Here is a 22,034-nt window from a genome sequence, read left to right on the forward strand (position 1 = left end):
TTTCCTCTCAAATTTGTCCCAGTGTGCAGGGCACAATTGGCATGGAAAGATAGTAAGTTAAAGATTAAGGGTAGGGGTGAGGTTAAATTATTTGTATAAAATTATAAAATACAACCACATTACCCTCTTCCCATCTTGCTTAGTTTTTATGCTATACAAAGCCTTCCATTTATAATTAGCCAATTTCTCCACTGAACACACACAGGCCTTTATTACAAAGTACCAAATAAATTAATTGAACTATGGGATGCAGGCTGAGCTGTTCTCAAGATTCAAGAAGGATGGCTTTTTCTTGAATGACAAAATTTTGAATATAGTTTCAGTATAATATTTTTCCTGTTCGCCACAAGAAGGAAATCAATAAATCAAATAAATATAAACATATAATAAATACAGAGTAAGCAGTTTATGAGCAAAACAGCACACAAATAGCTGCAGAAGGTTCGCTTTCATGAGGTCGTAGGAAGGTCGCTGTTCACTTTTGTGGTGCTGAAAACAACTGACACGCGCTCTCTCTCTCTCTCTCTCTCTCTCTCATTCTCTCTCTCTCTCCGTATCGACACATAATCAGCCTTAAGGTAGGACAATACTATATAATATCTGTGCGTTTTTTTCCCTCACCTGCTGACTCTCAAACGCCCACGTGCTGTCCGGTAATGACAAACGTTACAGATCATTCGGAGTTTTGTTATTAAACTGTGAATAACGTGGGACCAATAAACCTTCCTTTACAGTCTTAAAGAGAAGGTTAAATGTGGATCTCTAGCAAGTAGGAAGCGAATACATAAGAAATATACATAAAACCATAGAACCATCTTTTTTAAGAGTGCAGAGCACAATCCAAAATATCACAACCCACAGTGATTTGCTGTTGTACAGTCAGTCACGTTTTGGAATAAAGACAATGACGATCATGTAATCTTTACAATATCTACGTGGCACGAGCGCCATAAAAAGCGGATAATTTTTATAGCCTACATTATATCGTGCATTTTAATGTATATCCAAAAATGCAGAATGATAAAGGAAAAAAACAAGAAAGTGTTGGAAAGTGTGGAATTTGAGAAACTGCATACTGAAACTGCATCTCTCTCTCTCTCTCTCTCTCTCTCTCTTTCTCTTTGTCACACACATACAGCTGTTACACCACAAGCAAGTACTCGAATTTAACTAAATAAAACAGTACTCAAAACAATTAACAGCCTACATTACACTGTAGCCTATCTGAAATACCGTTAAGGCAAACCGCATCTTTCCTCACCTGCTGACTCTCAAACGTCCACGTGCTGTCCGGAAGTGACGCATCGAGCACGCTCAGAGTGTTTGTAAAGTCTGTGGTGCTGCTGGGCTTAACGAGGGTGAAATCACTGAATTCGGACATTGGAGAGAGATAGGAGCCGAAGGACTGACTCTGAGACATCATGTCTCCTCCCAGCACCTCCACATATTTAATGGGTCCGTCAGTGTTGAGCTGGATCTGCAGGTTTCTGTTGGGGTTTTTATATTCACAATCGCTCCGTCTGATACAGCAGCTCGAGCTGCCTCTACTGCTTCGAGCACATTTTACCAATAAGACCAAAAATGTCACCAAACACAGCAGTGAGACGGAGGCGAGAGAAATGATGAGATATAACGTGATTTTGCTACTTTTCTTATCAGGTTCTGTGTTTTTGTGTCTAAAGTCTGAGACTGGTTCATGAAAGCCGTCCTCTATCAGTATATCCACAGTGACTGTGGTGGACTGCACCGGTTCTCCGTTGTCCTTTATCTCTATGAGCAGTCTCTGAGAGGAGTCATCCTGCTCTGCAACAGAGCGCTTAGTCCTCACCTCTCCTGTGTGTAAAGTGACAGTGAAGAGAGACGCGTCCGTGGCCTCCGCTAGCCGATAGGAAATCCAGGCGTTATGGCCCGAGTCAGCGTCCACTGCTGTGACTTTAGTAACGAGGTGTCCTGCTTTAGCGGAGCGGGGCATCCTCTGATGAGACACAGAGCCCATGAGTGCGGAGGGGTAAATGACAGCGGGGGCGTTGTCGTTCTGGTCCACGATAAAAACATGAACCGTGGCGTTGCTGCTCAGAGACGGAGAGCCGTGATCTTTCGCTTGGACTATAACGCTCAACATTTTCATCTTTTCATAGTCAAAGGAGCTCATTGTGTAGAGGGTGCCATTCTCAGCATTTATATAAAAATATGACGATGCTGGAATGTGATTCATTTTCGAGTCCAGTATAGAATATGTGATTAAAGCGTTTTTATCTGTGTCTATATCAAAAGCAGCCAGGGAAAACAACGCGTTGCCTGCTGGTTTATTTTCTTTAACATACACACTGTAAGACTGCTGAGAAAAAATCGGTGGGTTATCATTTACATCGAGTACTTTGACATTAACAAATTTTGTAGTTTTCAAAGATGGCACACCAGAATCACGAGCAATAATTTCCACATTATATTCCGCTTTAACTTCACGGTCTAACAGCGAGTCAGTTACCAGAGAGTAATGATTATCAAAAGATGGTTTAAGTTTAAAAGGAAAATCCGGAGAGATATTTAGCTCGACTTTGCCATTATCACCGGAGTCCAAGTCTCTGACATTAATCAGCGCTACTACAGTTCCGACTGTCGCATTTTCTGGCACAGGACTAGGCAAAGACGTGAGAATAATTTCGGGAGGATTATCGTTTTCATCCACTATGTCTATTTGAACCGACGAATGGCCCTCAAGTGCTGGGTTTCCTTTATCCTTTGCACATACATCAAATGTATATGACTTTGTGATCTCGTAATCTAAATTTCCAAGCACTGTGATCTCTCCTGTATCTGGGTTCACACTGAAAGCTCGCTTCACTGGATCGGTGGTATGAGCTCCAAAATAATACTGAACTTCACTATTTGAACCTTCGTCTAAATCTGTGGCTTTTAAACTTATTACACTCGAACCAACCACAGCGCTTTCATGCACTTGTGCTTTATACCCCGTCACTTCAAATTTCGGTTCATTATCATTAATGTCTTGTACTACAATCTGCACTAAAGCAGTGCCGGATTTCACCGGATTCCCACCATCTAAGGCTGTTAAAATGAGCTTGTGAATAGACTGTTTCTCTCTGTCTAGAGGTTTGTCCACAATCAGCTCTGGCACTTTCCTTCCATCTTTAAGTGTTTTGACATTTAGACGGAAAAAATCGTTTTTGCTCAGAGAGTAAGAGTTCAGGCTGTTACTACCGACATCAAGATCCTCGGCACTTTCGAGAGGAAACCGAGCTCCTGGAGCGATAGATTCTGGTATTTTTAACACGCCATCTTTTGTGTGAAAATTCGGCGAGTTGTCGTTTATATCTTGTACTTCTATTTCAACTCGGTGCAGCTGTAAAGGATTCTCAATAACAACCTGCAGCTGTAAAAGGCAGCTGCCGCTTTGTGCGCAAATGCCTTCCCGATCAATCCTATCATTCACGACCAGGTCGCCCTTTTCTGAATCGACACGAAAATACTGTCCGCTAGACTCAGAAGCTATTCGTAACTTACGATGGGCGATATCTGAGACGTCAAAACCAAGGTCCTTGGCGAGATTTCCGACGACAAAGCCTTCCTTTAACTCCTCTGGTATGGTATAGCGCGTCTGAGCTTCGGTTATATTCCACAACAGAGAGAAAACCGACACCCCAAGCAGCCCTAACGCTGTCCTTTTCCACCCTTCTTTGATTTTATGTATCATCTCCTCAAAATGCTCTTCCTTTCCATTAGAAAATAGATCTTCTAAATCCATAGATGAACCCCATGTTAATCCTCATTTTGATGACATAAATCCTGACACGTTGAAGCGTCCACTATGTCGTGAACAGCATTATAACATACAAAGACAGCATGCTCTTTCTCTGCAGCCTTATCATTGTGCTGCTGCTGTGGATGGGGGAGGGAGTGGATCCCTTTGTACAGTCTTGCACACCATTGGCACAAAGCTCAGCTGGTACTCTCCAATGGACAACACGGTGCCTCTTAAAGCCACAGCGCGTTCTAGTCTAGTTTAGACTGAAATAGTATGTTGTATACCAGGAATTTTTAATTACATGGAACTGGGACGGATAGAAGTAAGAAGAAGAAGAAAAGATGAAGAAGAAGTGATGTAAACTGAGCTGTTCTCAATAATCAAGAAGAGCAGCTCTTTCTTGAATATAATTTCAGTACAATATTTCTCCTGTTTGACACAAGAAGGAAATAAATAACCTAAATAAAAATAAACATGAACTTTTCTAATAAACATACCAAAAACATGAGCAAAATAACACACAAATTACAGCTGGAAGCAGAAAGAGGCCGTTTCCAAAGAAAAGTCAAGGTTCATGCTTGTGGTGCTTAAATGAACATCTGTCTCTTGCTCTCTCTCTCCCTCTCTCTCTCTCTCTCTCTCTCTCTCTCTCTCTCGCTGTGTGCATGTGTGGGTGTCTGCTGAGCAGGTGAGTGGAGCATGCTGTGGAGAGTGGCTGTGATTGTTTTCTTTCTCAACTTTAACTGTTTGTCATCTTTTTCTATCTTTTTTGATTTTGTCAAAAGTGGACACAATGGCATAAAATCTGTGTCAAGAATGAACAGCGCTATTGTTTTGTTCTTACATAAGATTGAAAAAGTGAATGCTGTTGTTGAGAAAGGTATTTAAATGAACAATAGTTATATAAAAGTGGTCCCCCTTGTCAGCTCAGCTAAGAAAGTTATGCTTTTGAATGTGCTGGCTTTAGTAAGGAATGAAACCATAGAACATGAGCTTTCATGATATGGCCAAATTGTTTCTGTCATCAAGAAAATACTTTTAGGTTGCAAATCTCCATTGCTGAAACATGTGGTTGCATTTAGGAGACAAGCACACATGATTTTGTGGAATGACGTAGAGAATTTGAATATTGCTCTCAAGGTTAAGACTGACAATTTTGATTGTGCTTTTTGCGACTACAGAAAGTATGAAATGTTTTGGGTGTGGTAAAGAAGGGCACTTGATGCATTCTTGTCCTGATAAAGAAGCACAAATTCAAAGTAATAATGCTGAAAGAAAGAAACAGGAGATTAAAAGTCATGAAAGTAGTGGAGAAAAAGCTGATGAAGGGGAAACAGTGACTAATCATGTTGAGGCAAGGACAGAGAAAGAGAAGGAAGGAATGAAGAAGGATGTGTTGAATAAAATTGAAGAAAAAAATGTGAAAAACATAATGTTGGTATAGATGTAGATGATACAGATGAGGATCTTTTCAGGGAGGATGAGATGGTTTTTAAAATGCCAGCAACTAAGAGGAAATCTAATAGGAGGGAGATGGTGTAAAACCAAAGGGAAAAAAAATCAGAATGTAAATATACTAAAGAGTTCAGGAGTAGAGGAGGAAGAACTTAGTGCAGATGAGTTATCAGGTTCAGAAAGTGAAAGTCACCGACTCATAAACTGTGAGTAGTTTTCGGAAGAAAGATTTCCGGGGATATAGTTTAGAACAAATGAGAAGCTTCTTATTCACTACCAAAGGAAAAAGGAATGTGGAGCTTACTGATGTCTTTACTGATCGTTCTTTATTTATTGATTCAGCAAGATTTCTTATGAAACAGAAAAGGGAAATTGTCTATCTAACCCTGATGTTTACAGATTGAAGAAGATAGGAATTTAGTAGGAATTTTGTTTTCTAAAAAATTTCTGCCTTTTTCTTAAAGTCAGGTATATACAGGTAATCGAAGGGAGGTTATTAAGAGTTACAGCAAAATATGAAAATTTAACTTTAGAACTGATAAATGTTTATGCCCCAGTTAATCCTTCTGGTCTTTCTTAATACATTGGCGAACAACATTCAACAACGTGAGGAGGATCATTTTAATTGCACAGCTAGTGATTTAAATAGCAATTACATAGAACCTCATACAGCTTCAAGGTGAAATCTATTACAACTTATTGAGACAAATGAGTTTTGTGATGTTTGGAGAAATGTACCTAACAATACAAGACAATATACTTGGGCACATGTTAGAGATGATCATATTGCATTAGCAAGGCTTGATAGGTTTTATGTTTTTAAACATCAACTTCAATGCTATAAGTCATGTCAAATATATCCAGTAGGATTCTCTGATCACTCTATGGTGATTATAAGTATTTATACAAACTCTATAAAACACAAAAGTGCATATTAGCATTTTAATTGTGCCTTAGTTAAGGATTTTAACCTTTGGAGATATTTTCTTTTTTTCTGGATAAGATGGAGGTCATTGCATAGTAGTGGGATGCAGGAAAACTGCATACTGTAATCAACATGCTTTCAATGCTTTCAAAGTTCATTATTATTTCATTATTCATTATTTAAAATTAGTTGAAGGGAGACAACAGTTTCTCTCTATGAAGAACCATGTGCTCTTGAATACAGAGAGGATCAGTTATTGGCACGGCAATTTTATGAAGAGCTCCCAAAATGCGCCTGAAGCTGAGTTTGAAGCTCTGATGACACCTTTGTCTTTGGAAGAGCTTCATAAATTTTTTTTTACAAAGCTTAAAAAATGACAAAGCACCAGGAATTGATGGGCTTCTTGTTGATTTCTATAAGGCCTATTGAGATTTTTTGGGAGAGGACTTGCTTGAATTTTTAAATAACAGTCTGGAGGGAGGAAAGCTGTCACTGAGTTGAGAAGGGCAGTCCTAACTTTACTTCCATAGCAAGGTGATCTGACAGAGATCAAGAACTGGAGGCCAGTTGCTATACTGTGTGCCGAAAAATAGTTTCTCTTTGATTACAAGGACGACTAGGAAAGTGGAAATGGCTTTTGCCAAAGATGTCCTACGGAGGAGAATGTTTATTATCAATAATTTAGTTGCATCTGTTTTGTGGCTTTGTTTAACAGTTTTAGAGCCCTCAGTAGGTCTTGAAAAAGTTCAAACAATAATTATTGATTTTTTTTTTTTTTTTTTTTAGGAAAAACTACATTGGATTCCAAAGATTGTGCTTTATTTGCCACTAGAGGAAGGGGGTCAAGGGTTAGTGCATCTTGCAAGCCAAAGAGCTGCTTTTAGATTGCAATTTGTTAAGAAATTGTATCAGATTTTATCATGGACAAAAATAGCTTGTCTTCTCGGAAGTGTGGTTGGGGGATTAGGTTTGGGGACGAATTTTTTTTGGACAGACGGTAAGATGGTAAAATTTAAAATACTTTCCAGTTTTTATGAGATTGTTCGAAAAGACTGAAGCATGGTTAAAGTCTCAAGGTCTACAAATTGTGAATCTGAGTATTGGTTTTTGAAGGAGCCTCTGATCAATGTAATGTGTTTGGATTTGTCTTGTGAAACATCACCATAGATTGAACAAAAATTAATAAATGTGCACATATTCACAATAAAGGATCTCTTTGACGTGGCTGAGTGGGCATTATATAATAGACTTGCAGTAAACCAGAGACTAGGCACCCAGTCTTTAAGGACATTTGGACATTTTATTGGAAAGATGTCGAACTCTTTTAACTGAAGATGAAAGGAGTATTTTCCACAAGTGCTCAAGTGCACACTCCAGTCTGGATGATGAAGATAATTTTCCAGGACTAAATATCTCTCCAGATTTGCCAGATACAGAAGTTGATTGTCCATTAGCAATTTCAAATGAGTTAACTAATAGAAGTCTAACATCAACTGGAGGCAAATCATTGTATAAAATATGCGTCAAGGTTTTAAATAAAGAACGTCTGATACAATGTATTAACACTCCTTGGAGGAGTCATGTATGTGAAAATTCAAATTTTAAACCAGTGTGTGATATTTTATACAAGCCACTGTTTGTTGGAGATCTGCAATGGAGAATTTTGCACTATATTATGGCAGTTAATGCTTTTATCTTGTTTTAAAATCCTTCTGTACAAGATAATTTTTTTTTGTAATCAAAGAGAAACTATTTTTCATTGTTTTATTTTATTGTGAAAGACTGAGACCTCTGTTTGAAATACTTGAAGTGCTTTTGGTGCTTAGTGTTTACCATGCTTAATGTTTAATGTTTAATGTTTTAATGTTTACCATGCTTAATGTTTAATGTTTAATGTTTTAATGTTTACCATGCTTAATGTTTAATGTTTAATGTTTTAATGTTTACCATGCTTGTTTTTATTTTTGGCTTTAAGTATTACAAAGGAAAAAAATGAAGGGCAGTTTGATAAGTTTTCTTTTGGCTCAGCGATTTATTTAAGTAGGAAACAGTAAATCAAGTTTGGGAACGATTGTAATACACTACAGTGAATGCTTTCAAATGTTTTGCCGATGGAATAGAATGAAAAGAATATTTTTTATGCTAGTGAACTGACGTTTTCTCGGTAATAATAAAGGTGTTTTAAAACTCTCTCTCTCTCTCTCTCTCTCTCTCTCTCCGTATCGACACATAACCAGCCATAGGACAATGTTATATCGTATAAAAATTGAAAATTATTCAAAATAAATAAACTCACTGCCCATCTTTCCTCACCTGCTGACTCTCAAACGTCCACGTGCTGTCCGGTAGTGAGGCATCGAGCACGCTCAGAGTGTTTGTAAAGTCTGTGGTGCTGCTGGGCTTAACGAGGGTGAAATCACTGAATTCGGACATTGGAGAGAGATAGGAGCCGAAGGACTGACTCTGAGACATCATGTCTCCTCCCAGCACCTCCACATATTTAATGGGTCCGTCAGTGTTGAGCTGGATCTGCAGGTTTCTGTTGGGGTTTTTATATTCACAATCGCTCCGTCTGATACAGCAACTCGAGCTGCCTCTACTGCTTCGAGCACATTTTACCAATAAGACCAAAAATGTCACCAAACACAGCAGTGAGACGGAGGCGAGAGAAATGATGAGATATAATGTGATTTTGCTACTTTTCTTATCAGGTTCTGTGTTTTTGTGTCTAAAGTCTGAGACTGGTTCATGAAAGCCGTCCTCTATCAGTATATCCACAGTGACTGTGGTGGACTGCACCGGTTCTCCGTTGTCCTTTATCTCTATGAGCAGTCTCTGAGAGGAGTCATCCTGCTCTGCAACAGAGCGCTTAGTCCTCACCTCTCCTGTGTGTAAAGTGACAGTGAAGAGAGACGCGTCCGTGGCCTCCGCTAGCCGATAGGAAATCCAGGCGTTATGGCCCGAGTCAGCGTCCACTGCTGTGACTTTAGTAACGAGGTGTCCTGCTTTAGCGGAGCGGGGCATCCTCTGATGAGACACAGAGCCCATGAGTGCGGAGGGGTAAATGACAGCGGGGGCGTTGTCGTTCTGGTCCACGATAAAAACATGAACCGTGGCGTTGCTGCTCAGAGACGGAGAGCCGTGATCTTTCGCTTGGACTTGGAGCTGAAATACCTTCGTTCTTTCATAGTCAAAAGAATGCATGCTAAAAATGCTTCCGTTATCTGAATTAATATAAAAATAAGAGGAGACCGAAATGTCCTGAATACGCGACTCTGTAATTGAATAAGAAATTTTGGAATTTTCTCCCTGATCTGGATCAGAAGCTGATACAGTGCATAACACATTTCCAGCACGAACATTTTCTTTTGCGTAAATCACATATGAGGACTGTAAAAAGACCGGGGGGTTATCATTTACATCTAATACTTCAACAGATATCTGAGTTGTAGACCGAAGCGGTGGAGCTCCAGAATCTTCCGCCATAATCTCCACCGTGTATTTAGGGAACGTTTCCTGATCTAAAGTTGAATCGGTGATTAATGCGTAATAGTTGGAAATAGACGGTTTTAGTGTAAATGGTAAACCCGGCTGTATGCTCAGTCTGACTTTGCCGTTTTCTCCGGAATCACTGTCCTTTGCTCCGATTAGAGCTACTACTGTACCAGGGGCTGCGTCTTCTCTAACTGGTTTAGGAAGAGATTTCAGAATAATCTCAGGCACGTTGTCATTTACATCCAGTATTTCAATTTCTACACTGCAGAGACCCTCTAAAGGCGAAGCCCCTTTATCTGAGGCGATCACCTCAAAAATGAAGGAACTGACTAATTCATAATCTAAATAATCTTTAACCGTGATGGCACCGTTTTCTGGATCAATAGAGAATAAATTCTGAATGCTCTCTGGCGTGCTCGGTTCAAATGAATAAATTAGCTCGCTATTTACACCTTCATCTGCATCTTTGGCTTTAACTGTCAGAATTACGGTTCCCCTTGCGGTGTTTTCGGGTAGTTTCACCTTGTAGGATGCTTTTTCAAAGACAGGAGAATTATCGTTATAGTCTTGTACCCGTACAATAATTGCGGTTGTTCCAGACCTTGCTGGAGTCCCACCATCCACTGCGGTCAGCACGAGGTTGTGCGTGGACTGCTTCTCCCTGTCCAGAGCCTTTTCTAAAACTAATTCAGGGATTTTCGTGCCATTCTTATTTTTCACACTCAGAACGAAATATTCATTTTTACTTAGTGTGTATGCCTGTAGAGAATTTGAGCCTATATCCGGGTCTTTTGCCGTTTCCAAACGGAATCTTGCTCCTGGCGTTCTAGCTTCCTCCACATTAACAACGATTTGATTATTAAGAAAAAACGGCGAGTTGTCATTCACATCTTGTATGTCGATTTCCACACGATACATTTGTAAAGGGTTTTCTATAATTGCTTCTAGCGTTAATGTACACCTCGCGACTGTAGCACATATCTGCTCCCTGTCGACTCTGTCTGTAATTATTAGCTCCCCCTTCCCCAAATCAATACCGAAATACTGCTTACCAGATTCGCTCGCTATCTGTAATTTACGATCGTGTATTTCAGAAAGTCCAAGGTCCAGATCTTTTGCGATGTTTCCAACCACAGACCCTATTTTCAATTCCTCGGGAATGGAGTAGCGAATCTGCGCCTCTATTGTACTCCAAACGAGACAGAAAATCCACAGCACTTGCCACGAAAAGCGCGATTTCCATGTTATGGCTCCCATCTCCATGAGTGTGATGCTGATAAATATTCTGCTTCCAAAACCATCGCAAGTTAAAATGTTCGTCCTAATCCATAACCAGCATCCCAAAACGCTGGCTCTAAAGCTACCCTCATTGTGAACGCTGTCCTGTCAGTCTGCGCTTTGCTTGTGGAATATGGCACTGAGGCTTGGGGGAGAGACTGGATCTCTTTGTGTGTTTCAGCACCCTATTGGCGGACAGCGCTCCAATTGCTTACAAGCCTGAGCAGCGCCTTAAAGGGACATGCATGCTAGACAGACTGAAAACAGCACTGTGTGGTGCATTGTTCCAGACAAATGCTTTAAATGAGACACGTATAAAGTTATTTAGTTAATTAATGAGGCAATGTTATTTTGAAGATATATATTGAAAATATAATAGCCTGTTTAAAAGGAAAAATTTCTGTAAAAACCAAAACTTTCAAATCTAATAAGTATACAGCTTCCTCTAAATAAACATGAAATATACATATGCTATAAACCTCTTAATGTCAAATGGAGACTGTCTTAAAATTAATTGTTGGTATGTCTTGTCTTCTTGTGTATACTGTGAATATAGAGTGTAAAAAATAGTTTTTATTTTATTTTGTTTTATTTTATACTGTATCACATGGGCACTTTATCCTGTCTAGTGTATCCTACTGTACAACTTTACTGTATTTCTTTTTTTAAACACTACTATTGCCTTGCTTTTTTCTAATACTGCTAGTCCAGTAGAAAATTAAATACTACTGTTGAGAGATTAACTGCTAATCTTAAGGCGTTCTAGCCCTGAACACAAACTTCTACATTAATGATATTTCATTTACTTTCTTCCTCAGAGGTGTAAAGAAGGCTCGTGACCATAGATTTTTCTGTTGCAGGCCAAGATTAATAACGACATAGCGTCAAACAAAACGAAGTTTTGTCACAGCTGACTCATGCTGCAGGGTATGAATTTTTAGAGTAGCCCTGTAATAGGCAGTTGTGAGTCGACAGCATACAGTCATCCATCGTACAGTCTAGCAGCTTGTTTTGAGCAGGCTTGAGACGTATCTTCAACTGTGTTCGAGGTAATATCATTATCCAGGGTTGACAGGTTTCAGCAAAATTTCCAGCTCAACTACATCTCAAAAACACACACACGACGAAACTAGTCCAAAAAGGTGGGGAACGGAAAATGGAAAAGCAAACTAACACAATCTGGCAACTGTCCTGTTCGCTCCTTTTCCGCTGAAACTGTTCCTAGGGCGAGCATGGGGCAGGTAAACTCTTCCCATACTGATGTCTATTAGCACTTGCTGCAGTTCCCATTTTTGGCCACTAGGTGTAATAATAACTCCATGGAAGCGAAGGGGGCGCGCGCTCTGTCCCGTGATTGCGCAACATCTAGAAACGGGAGCAAATCGACTTATATCTGTCAGATAACATTTTCAAATCATTGGTGGCTCGGAAGTGGAAATTAATATTTAAATGGAATTTCAAAAAATGTGGAGCTGTGAATCAGGACTTTATAAAGATGAATATTTGTGAGCCACCACTGTATAAAGCACTCAGCGGATAATATATTAATAAGAAAAGAATGAATATGGATCAGTGTTAGTTTTAATAACTACGTTTTTTTTAAGTTAAAAATGTGAGATTCAGCCCCTTGCTTTTAGTACAGCCTTGTTTTGTTGCGTTACATTTTTAAACCTATATAGCAGCTGATTAACGGGCACGTGATTTAGTTCGAAAAAAAATTGCCTAAATTCTAACAGACAAAAAAAAAATGCAGTTTGTTAGTTGATAGGAGTGGGTCTTGATTATGTGTTACAGTAAGTAATAAATAACACAAACTGACAATGTTATTAATTGTCAGTTGGCTCATCCAAAAGCGTGAACATCTCAGGCCATCTCTGAACCTCTTTAAGGTAGGAAAGAAATTACACTGTGTCAAGCTAAGACACGCACCACCATACACAAATTAACACAAAATTAAAAAAAAAAAAAACTTTACCTCCATTTGTTTAGCGATTATTTTAAGAAAAAACGTTGCAGATCATTCGGACAGAGTTTTGTTACTGAACTGTGAATAAAGTCGGGCCAATAAACCTTCCTTTACAGTCTTAAAGAGAGGGTTAAATGTGGATCTCTAGCAAGTAGGAAGCGAATAAGTGGCACGAACAAGCCACTGGACAGCGAAATATACATAAAACCATAGAACCATCTTTTTTAAGAGTGCAGAGCACAATCCAAAATATCAAAACCCACAGTGATTTGCTGTTGTACAGTCAGTCATATTTTGGAATAAAGACAATGATGATCATATATAATCTTTACAATATCTATGTGGCACAAGCGCCATGAAAAGAAGATAATTTTTATAGCCTACATTATATCGTGCATTTTAATGAATAGCCCAAATGCAAAATAATGAAGGAAAAAAACAAGAAAGTGTTGGAAAGTGTGGAATTTAATAGATTCAACAGATCACACTCTCACCTGCTGACTCTCAAACGTCCACGTGCTGTCCGGAAGTGACGCATCGAGCACGCTCAGAGTGTTTGTAAAGTCTGTGGTGCTGCTGGGCTTAACGAGGGTGAAATCACTGAATTCGGACATTGGAGAGAGATAGGAGCCGAAGGACTGACTCTGAGACATCATGTCTCCTCCCAGCACCTCCACATATTTAATGGGTCCGTCAGTGTTGAGCTGGATCTGCAGGTTTCTGTTGGGGTTTTTATATTCACAATCGCTCCGTCTGATACAGCAACTCGAGCTGCCTCTACTGCTTCGAGCACATTTTACCAATAAGACCAAAAATGTCACCAAACACAGCAGTGAGACGGAGGCGAGAGAAATGATGAGATATAATGTGATTTTGCTACTTTTCTTATCAGGTTCTGTGTTTTTGTGTCTAAAGTCTGAGACTGGTTCATGAAAGCCGTCCTCTATCAGTATATCCACAGTGACTGTGGTGGACTGCACCGGTTCTCCGTTGTCCTTTATCTCTATGAGCAGTCTCTGAGAGGAGTCATCCTGCTCTACAACAGAGCGCTTAGTCCTCACCTCTCCTGTGTGTAAAGTGACAGTGAAGAGAGACGCGTCCGTGGCCTCCGCTAGCCGATAGGAAATCCAGGCGTTATGGCCCGAGTCAGCGTCCACTGCTGTGACTTTAGTAACGAGGTGTCCTGCTTTAGCGGAGCGGGGCATCCTCTGATGAGACACAGAGCCCATGAGTGCGGAGGGGTAAATGACAGCGGGGGCGTTGTCGTTCTGGTCCACGATAAAAACATGAACCGTGGCGTTGCTGCTCAGAGACGGAGAGCCGTGATCTTTCGCTTGGACTTGGAGCTGAAACACTTTCATCTTTTCGTGATCAAATGAGTGCATGCTAAAAATGCTCCCATTGTCTGAATTAATATAGATATAAGATGACAGTGGCGCGTCGAGTACTCTGGAGTCTAAAATAGAATAAGAAATTTTAGCATTTTCTCCCTGATCTGGATCAGAAGCCGACACCGAACACAGTATTGATCCAGCAGCGCTGTTTTCTTTAACGTGGACAACATAAGATGGCTGCGTAAAAACAGGTGCGTTATCGTTTACATCTAAAACATTTACGAGTATTTCTTGCTTAGACGTGAGCTGTGGTGATCCTGAATCAGCAGCAACAATCACAACAGTATACGCAGCGTGCGCTTCTCTGTCCAATTTCTGATCTGTGATTAAGGTGTAATGATTTGATAAAGATGTTTTTAAAGAAAATGGCGTTCCAGGTAATAAAGTCAAGGTAACCTGACCATTATCACCTTTGTCTAAGTCTTTGGCGCTTATCAAAGCTACTACAGTGCCACCAGGAGCGTCTTCCCGGACAGGACTGGGTGAGGATTTCAATATGATCTCTGGTGCGTTATCGTTCATATCTAATATATCCAAATGGACACTACACACACCCTCCATTGGGGGATTGCCTTTGTCTCTGGCTACAATATCAAAATCAAAGGACCTGTCGGTCTCGTAATCTATTTTATTTTTTACCTTAAGCTCACCAGTAGCTGGATCCACAGAAAACAAACTGCTTAGCGTGTCTGGGGTGTGAGGACCAAACGAATAGCTCATTTCTTTGTTTGCGCCTTCATCTAGATCTATAGCTCTTACAGTAAGCACAACCACTCCTGGGGCCGTGTTTTCTGTGATTTGCTCGTCATATTGAGGTTTTTCAAAAACTGGAGCATTATCATTTGTGTCAAGTACACGAACGGAGATTTTTGTTGTGCCAGATCTTGCAGGCTTTCCGCCATCTAAAGCAGTCAGCGTGAGACTGACTATTGACTGTTTTTCTCTGTCCAAAGATTTTTCTAATACAAGCTCTGGCACACGAGATCCATCTTTAGCTATTTTCACATCTAGTGCAAAATGCTCATTTTTGCTCAGTGTGTAAGTGCGCAGTGAATTTGATCCCACATCAGGATCCTGGGCTGATTCTAAACGAAATCGTGCACCAGGCACAGTTGACTCAGCGATATTTAACGTGCTTTCCTTATTTTGAAAAACCGGAGAATTGTCATTAATGTCCTGAATTTCTATTTCAAAACGAAACAGTTGCAAAGGATTCTCTGCAATAGCTTCTAGAGTAAGAATACAAGTGGCGCTTTGGCCGCATAAATTCTCCCTGTCAATTCTCTCCTGCACGACCAGTTCACCCTTTGTTAGATCCACACCAAAATACTGCTTACCAGACTCGACAGCAATCCGCAATTTCCGTTCAAACACCTCAGATAATTTTAAATCCAGATCTTTGGCAATATTTCCAACCACAGTGCCCTCGTTTTGCTCCTCTGGTATTGTGTAGCGAATCTGTGCCTCGGTAATATTCCACACAGCAAACGCATAGAGCAGCCCGGCAATCCACCATTTTCTCCTCATATTTATCCTCAGTGTCTCCATTTCCAATACTTACACGTTAACGCGCGATAAATACGCTTGTGACTCATTGCATATGTAGTAAAAATGATTCTTCTACTGATCGAGTAGCAGAAGAAATCTGTGCGCGTTCCCAGCTCTCGGCTGAAGCTCTTCTTTTGAGAGTAATGACACAATAGAAAGGGGGAGGGAGTAGATCTCTTTGTACTGTAAAGCCTTCCTATTGGCTTTCAGCACACCAATAGAACAAACCCAAGAACACTCTGCTGTTTAAAGAGACAGTGTGAGAGGAAAAAAATCTAAAATTTTACCATGGCTATCGTAGCTGCATAGTTAGTAAATCTTTTGGAAAATAAACTCGATTTCGTAGAATTCCAATAACTACACAGAGGCAAATGGCAGTATGCATGGAAACTAAACATATTACCCAAGACGCAACGCTCAAGTGTTCAAAAATTACACTTGTAAAAAGTTAAATAAAATATATATGTAAGTGTTTAATCCATTAAAAGGAGAGTAAAAAGGAAATGAATGGACTCTGAGCTCTGATGTTTCAGCACCACTGTTAAGAACAGCGATAAGTCTCTCTCTCTCTCTCTCTCTCTCTCTCACACACACACACACACACACACACACACCTGCAAAGGTATGATCCTTCCATTCCATAACGCTATTTTATGTGTAAATTATTAGAGATTATAAATAAGGCAACAGTTCCAACACCAAACTTCATTTCCCCTTATACATTGTCAAAAACAAAAGTACCAAGCTGTACATTTCTTTGTGGCTGGGATGGTACAGTCAGTGGAACTTGTTTTGATACTGAGTATGCATCTTTTCCCTGTGACGGTGCATGTAGTGTATCTTTAATGAGTTATTAGAGTACAGCTTTAAATGTCCAATTATGTAGCTTAAATTATTATTTTTTCTTTATTATTTTTAAAAGGTACTTACTAAAGTTACAAAATGTGTAGTCTTAATGGTACCACCCAAGCAACAATGAAAAATTCAGTTTGGCATATTTAATTCTGAGGGCAAATGCAAAACCTCATGTGGATGAACCTAAATGTACCTTGCATGCTACGGAAATTCAGTTAATAATTTTTTAATACAAAGTGATATGGGTTACGTAGCATATGCTCAGAACTGGCCAGATACCTTGTGAGACCAATCAGCACTTTATAAGTCTCTGTACTCTACAAATAACTATAGATTTACAGACAAAGGTGTTGCAGAAAATGTGGCAGAAAAATTAATTGCTGTATTTCTATTTACTTTTTGTTCCCGTTATTTAGGTCACGGCTATTTCTTAATGCAAAAGATGCAATTAAAAACATGCAATTATTTTGGCCAGCAGATGGCGCTAATCATCTTGCAGTTAAACTCGAGGAAATGGCGACGTTTGCTCAGTTGTGTTGTCACGTGACTCCATGTTGAGAAGCAGTGCTGTCCTGGCTAAAAGCAGTTTCATACTTCTACAGGTGAGCTGGTGAAATAGTGACTGCACACATCATGGACAGGATGTTAAAGCATAAATGTAATGTTTTTGTAGTACGCTATGAATATTCTACTTCTGAGAATGTAGATTAAGAATGTAGCAGTCTAGCTAGCTTCTTAGCATTTCCGTGGATCCATGTTTGTGCCAAACTAGTGACTAGTAGGTCGTGAAGCTTGTAACATGTAGCCTGTGAAGAAATAACCTAACGCAAATACAATATTTTAAGAGACTTCGCTGTAAAAAAAAAAAAAAAATGAAAAAAAAAAAAAAAACCAAAAAACTTTTTTTGTTGTTGTTGGTTATTTCTCTGATTTTCTGTTGACATTATTGGATTTGTTTTTATAAATTAATTGGAATAAATCGGCAGGAATTTAATATGTAATTTGCTGATTTATGTTGTAAATATATAGCACTAGTGCAACAAATAAACAATCCTCTCTAACAAGAGTGATTAAAATAAATAGATAAATATTCAAATGTATGCGTTCTCTGAGATATACATTTCAATAAATCCTCACCTGCTGACTCTCAAACGTCCACGTGCTGTCCGGTAGTGACGCATCGAGCACGCTCAGAGTGTTAATATATTAATAAGAAAAGAATGAATATGGATCAGTGTTAGTTTTAATAACTACGTTTTATTAAGTTAAAAATGTGAGATTCAGCCCCTTGCTTTTAGTACAGCCTTGTTTTGTTGCGTTACATTTTTAAAGCTATATAGCAGCTGATTAACGGGCACGTGATTTAGTTCGAAAAAAAATTGCCTAAATTCTAACAGACAAAAAAAAAATGCAGTTTGTTAGTTGATAGGAGTGGGTCTTGATTATGTGTTACAGTAAGTAATAAATAACACAAACTGACAATGTTATTAATTGTCAGTTGGCTCATCCAAAAGCGTGAACATCTCAGGCCATCTCTGAACCTCTTTAAGGTAGGAAAGAAATTACACTGTGTCAAGCTAAGACACGCACCACCATACACAAATTAACACAAAATTAAAAAAAAAAAAAAAAACTTTACCTCCATTTGTTTAGCGATTATTTTAAGAAAAAACGTTGCAGATCATTCGGACAGAGTTTTGTTACTGAACTGTGAATAAAGTCGGGCCAATAAACCTTCCTTTACAGTCTTAAAGAGAGGGTTAAATGTGGATCTCTAGCAAGTAGGAAGCGAATAAGTGGCACCAACAAGCCACTGGACAGCGAAATATACATAAAACCATAGAACCATCTTTTTTAAGAGTGCAGAGCACAATCCAAAATATCACAACCCACAGTGATTTGCTGTTGTACAGTCAGCCATATTTTGGAATAAAGACAATAATGATCATATATAATCTTTACAATATCTACGTGGCACAAGCGCCATGAAAAGAAGATAATTTTTATAGCCTACATTATATCGTGCATTTTAATGAATAGCCCAAATGCAAAATAATGAAGGAAAAAAACAAGAAAGTGTTGGAAAGTGTGGAATTTAATAGATTCAACAGATCACACTCTCACCTGCTGACTCTCAAACGTCCACGTGCTGTCCGGTAGTGACGCATCGAGCACGCTCAGAGTGTTTGTAAAGTCTGTGGTGCTGCTGGGCTTAACGAGGGTGAAATCACTGAATTCGGACATTGGAGAGAGATAGGAGCCGAAGGACTGACTCTGAGACATCATGTCTCCTCCCAGCACCTCCACATATTTAATGGGTCCGTCAGTGTTGAGCTGGATCTGCAGGTTTCTGTTGGGGTTTTTATATTCACAATCGCTCCGTCTGATACAGCAACTCGAGCTGCCTCTACTGCTTCGAGCACATTTTACCAATAAGACCAAAAATGTCACCAAACACAGCAGTGAGACGGAGGCGAGAGAAATGATGAGATATAATGTGATTTTGCTACTTTTCTTATCAGGTTCTGTGTTTTTGTGTCTAAAGTCTGAGACTGGTTCATGAAAGCCGTCCTCTATCAGTATATCCACAGTGACTGTGGTGGACTGCACCGGTTCTCCGTTGTCCTTTATCTCTATGAGCAGTCTCTGAGAGGAGTCATCCTGCTCTGCAACAGAGCGCTTAGTCCTCACCTCTCCTGTGTGTAAAGTGACAGTGAAGAGAGACGCGTCCGTGGCCTCCGCTAGCCGATAGGAAATCCAGGCGTTATGGCCCGAGTCAGCGTCCACTGCTGTGACTTTAGTAACGAGGTGTCCTGCTTTAGCGGAGCGGGGCATCCTCTGATGAGACACAGAGCCCATGAGTGCGGAGGGGTAAATGACAGCGGGGGCGTTGTCGTTCTGGTCCACGATAAAAACATGAACCGTGGCGTTGCTGCTCAGAGACGGAGAGCCGTGATCTTTCGCTTGGACTTGGAGCTGAAACACTTTCATTTTCTCATAGTCAAAAGAGTGCATAGTGTGAATGCTGCCATTATCCGAGTTTATGTAGATGTATGATGAGATGGAAACATCTTGAACTTTAGAGTCCAAAATGGAGTAGGAAATTTTGGCATTTTGGGCAAGATCCGGGTCATGTGCTGATACAGAACACAGTATTGACCCATGAGCAGTATTTTCTCTCGTGTAAACTGTATATGACTTTTGAGAGAAAACGGGAGGATTATCATTCACATCAGAGATACTTATTTTTACAATTTTTTCTGCATGCAGAGCTGGCACACCAGAATCAACTGCATTTAATTTAATCTCGTACTCAGGATATTTCTCTCGATCTAGTGGACCGTTTGTAACCAGTGTGTAACGATTAGATAGAGAAGGGTTCAGTCTAAATGGTGAACCGGATGCCACGGTGAGATTCACTTTTCCATTTTCACCAGAATCTGCATCTTTAGTGCTAATTAGCGCAATCACGGTGTTATTCGGGGAATTTTCGGGCACTGGAGTGGAGAGAGATGTAATGACTATTTCTGGAGCGTTGTCATTAATGTCACTGATCATTATTTTTACACTGCAGTGCCCTTCCATTTGCGGGTTTCCTTTGTCTTTGGCCATTAGGTCGAATTTGTATAAATTTGCTTGTTCAAAATCGAGCTTCCCTTTTACACTAATCACACCCGTAGTCGGGTTAATATCAAAAACTGCTTTTACTGCATCAGATGTTTTGTCCGCAAAAACGTACTCGATTTCACCATTTGCTCCCTCATCTACATCTACAGCGCTAACCTTGATAATGTCGTTTCCAATGAGCTCATTTTCAGCGACGTTTGCTTCATAAAAAGACTTCTCAAACTGCGGCGCGTTGTCGTTTATATCAAGAACTATGACACTGACTTCACAAGTGCCAGATCTCACCGGTTTTCCGCCGTCTACCGCCGTCAGTACAAGCCTGTGAGTAGCCTGCTTTTCTCGATCGAGCGGTTTGTCCAGTACTAACTCCGGAATTTTGATGCCATCTTGAGTTTTTACATTTAACACAAAATATTTATTGCTTCCCAGAGTATAAGACTGCAAAGAATTTGATCCGACGTCAGGATCGTCCGCGCTCTCGAGGAGAAATTTTGCGCCAGGGTTTATAGACTCAGGAATATTTAAAATGCGCTGATTCGAATTAAAACTCGGAGTATTGTCATTAATGTCTTGTATTTCAATCTCAACGCGATGTAACTGCAGAGGATTTTCTACGACTGCTTCGAGTGGCAGTAAACACAACGCTGTGTGCCCACAAAGGCTCTCTCTATCAATTCTTTCATTCACAATAAGCTCGCCGCTGTCCGCGGCCACGCTGAAGTACTGCTTACCCGACTCGGAGGCTATTCGCAATTTACGATCTGCAACCTCGGATAAATCCAAACCAAGGTCTTTAGCGATATTTCCGACCACCGATCCTCCCCTCAGCTCCTCTGGGATGACATAGCGGACATGCGCCTCTATTGTATTCCACATAAGGATGAAATAACAGCAGTATATCTTCCTCCTGAAAAACGACATAATTCCCATCGTCCCTCGAACAACGCAAAACGATTATCCAGTATGTCCTAACGTTACATAGCGCTTAAGGTAAAGACAAAAACCCAAGTCGTATCTTAAGTACATGTTCCAGTGTAAAGGAATAGCTCCTTTTGTTGGAAAAGCAGTAGCTCAGGCTTTCCCTTAGCACTGAGCACAGTATGACAGAACACATAGTAGGGAGGGAGTAGATCTCTTTGTGCAGCTCTGCACTTCATTGGTGCAACCAACATCAGCGACAACCAGTCAGATCCTATCTGTGTGTTAAAAGAGCACACCTCTCTCTGTACAGACAGCGAAAAAACATGAGATCTGGGACTCAGAGGGACCTTTTGATAAATAAATAAATAAATAAATAAATAAATGCTATTTGCACAATGACTACACTTGGAAGAGGTGTAGAAGTTGTGCAAATAACATTTATTTATTTATATGTTTATTTGTTCATTTTTTAACATTTTTATTTTTTAATAATAATAATAATAATAATAATAATAATAATAATTTCTTATAAATGTTAAAAATATTACTAAAATATATATTGTTATATTATATTTTATTATATTATATATTGGAATGTATACATGTATTTTTTTTAATTTATTTAAATGTATATTGTTTATTTACTTATTCATTTCCTAAATAAAATTCGTGTTAATGATGTGATCGAAACCAATTCGCCTTTCTGACTGACTCTGGACTACCTGGGCTATATCTGCCGTCATGTGGTGACAAAAAGGAAACGCAGCAAGTGCATGCTAGTGCGTGTGCGTGTCTGTAGATTGA

At 39.7% G+C, this 22,034-nt stretch overlaps 4 protein-coding genes across 43 annotated transcripts in view; all 4 read right to left on the reverse strand.

Moving 5' to 3' along the window:
- Positions 1–22,034, reverse strand: part of LOC113524163 (protocadherin alpha-C2-like) — a 230,910-nt gene that overhangs the window by 14,966 nt on the left and 193,910 nt on the right. The window contains exon 1 of one of the 40 annotated variants that reach the window (XM_053241306.1): positions 18,807–21,641. The exons of 38 other annotated variants lie outside the window; for them this stretch is intronic. In XM_053241306.1, the coding sequence (XP_053097281.1) occupies positions 18,807–21,239 (2,433 nt within the window). In that variant the 5' untranslated portion in view covers positions 21,240–21,641. Of the gene's footprint in view, positions 1–8,459; positions 10,906–18,806; positions 21,642–22,034 lie in introns of those variants that run through there. One more of the 40 variants, XM_053241300.1, reaches the window with a different exon arrangement.
- The window catches only part of LOC113524154 (protocadherin gamma-A10), a 101,031-nt gene that overhangs the window by 10,449 nt on the left and 68,548 nt on the right, over positions 1–22,034 (reverse strand). The window lies entirely within an intron of this gene.
- On the reverse strand, positions 1,128–3,715 carry LOC128320869 (protocadherin gamma-C5-like). The gene has a single exon (XM_053241223.1). It carries the CDS (start codon positions 3,713–3,715, stop codon positions 1,196–1,198), a length of 2,520 nt encoding a protein of 839 aa, XP_053097198.1. The 3' UTR covers positions 1,128–1,195.
- Positions 13,360–17,487, reverse strand: LOC117599351 (protocadherin gamma-C5). The gene has a single exon (XM_053241354.1). It carries the CDS (start codon positions 15,825–15,827, stop codon positions 13,368–13,370), a length of 2,460 nt encoding a protein of 819 aa, XP_053097329.1. The 5' UTR covers positions 15,828–17,487; the 3' UTR covers positions 13,360–13,367.

The sequence above is a fragment of the Pangasianodon hypophthalmus genome, chromosome 17 (genome assembly GCF_027358585.1).
Source record: "Pangasianodon hypophthalmus isolate fPanHyp1 chromosome 17, fPanHyp1.pri, whole genome shotgun sequence".
NCBI classification, from domain to species: domain Eukaryota; kingdom Metazoa; phylum Chordata; class Actinopteri; order Siluriformes; family Pangasiidae; genus Pangasianodon; species Pangasianodon hypophthalmus.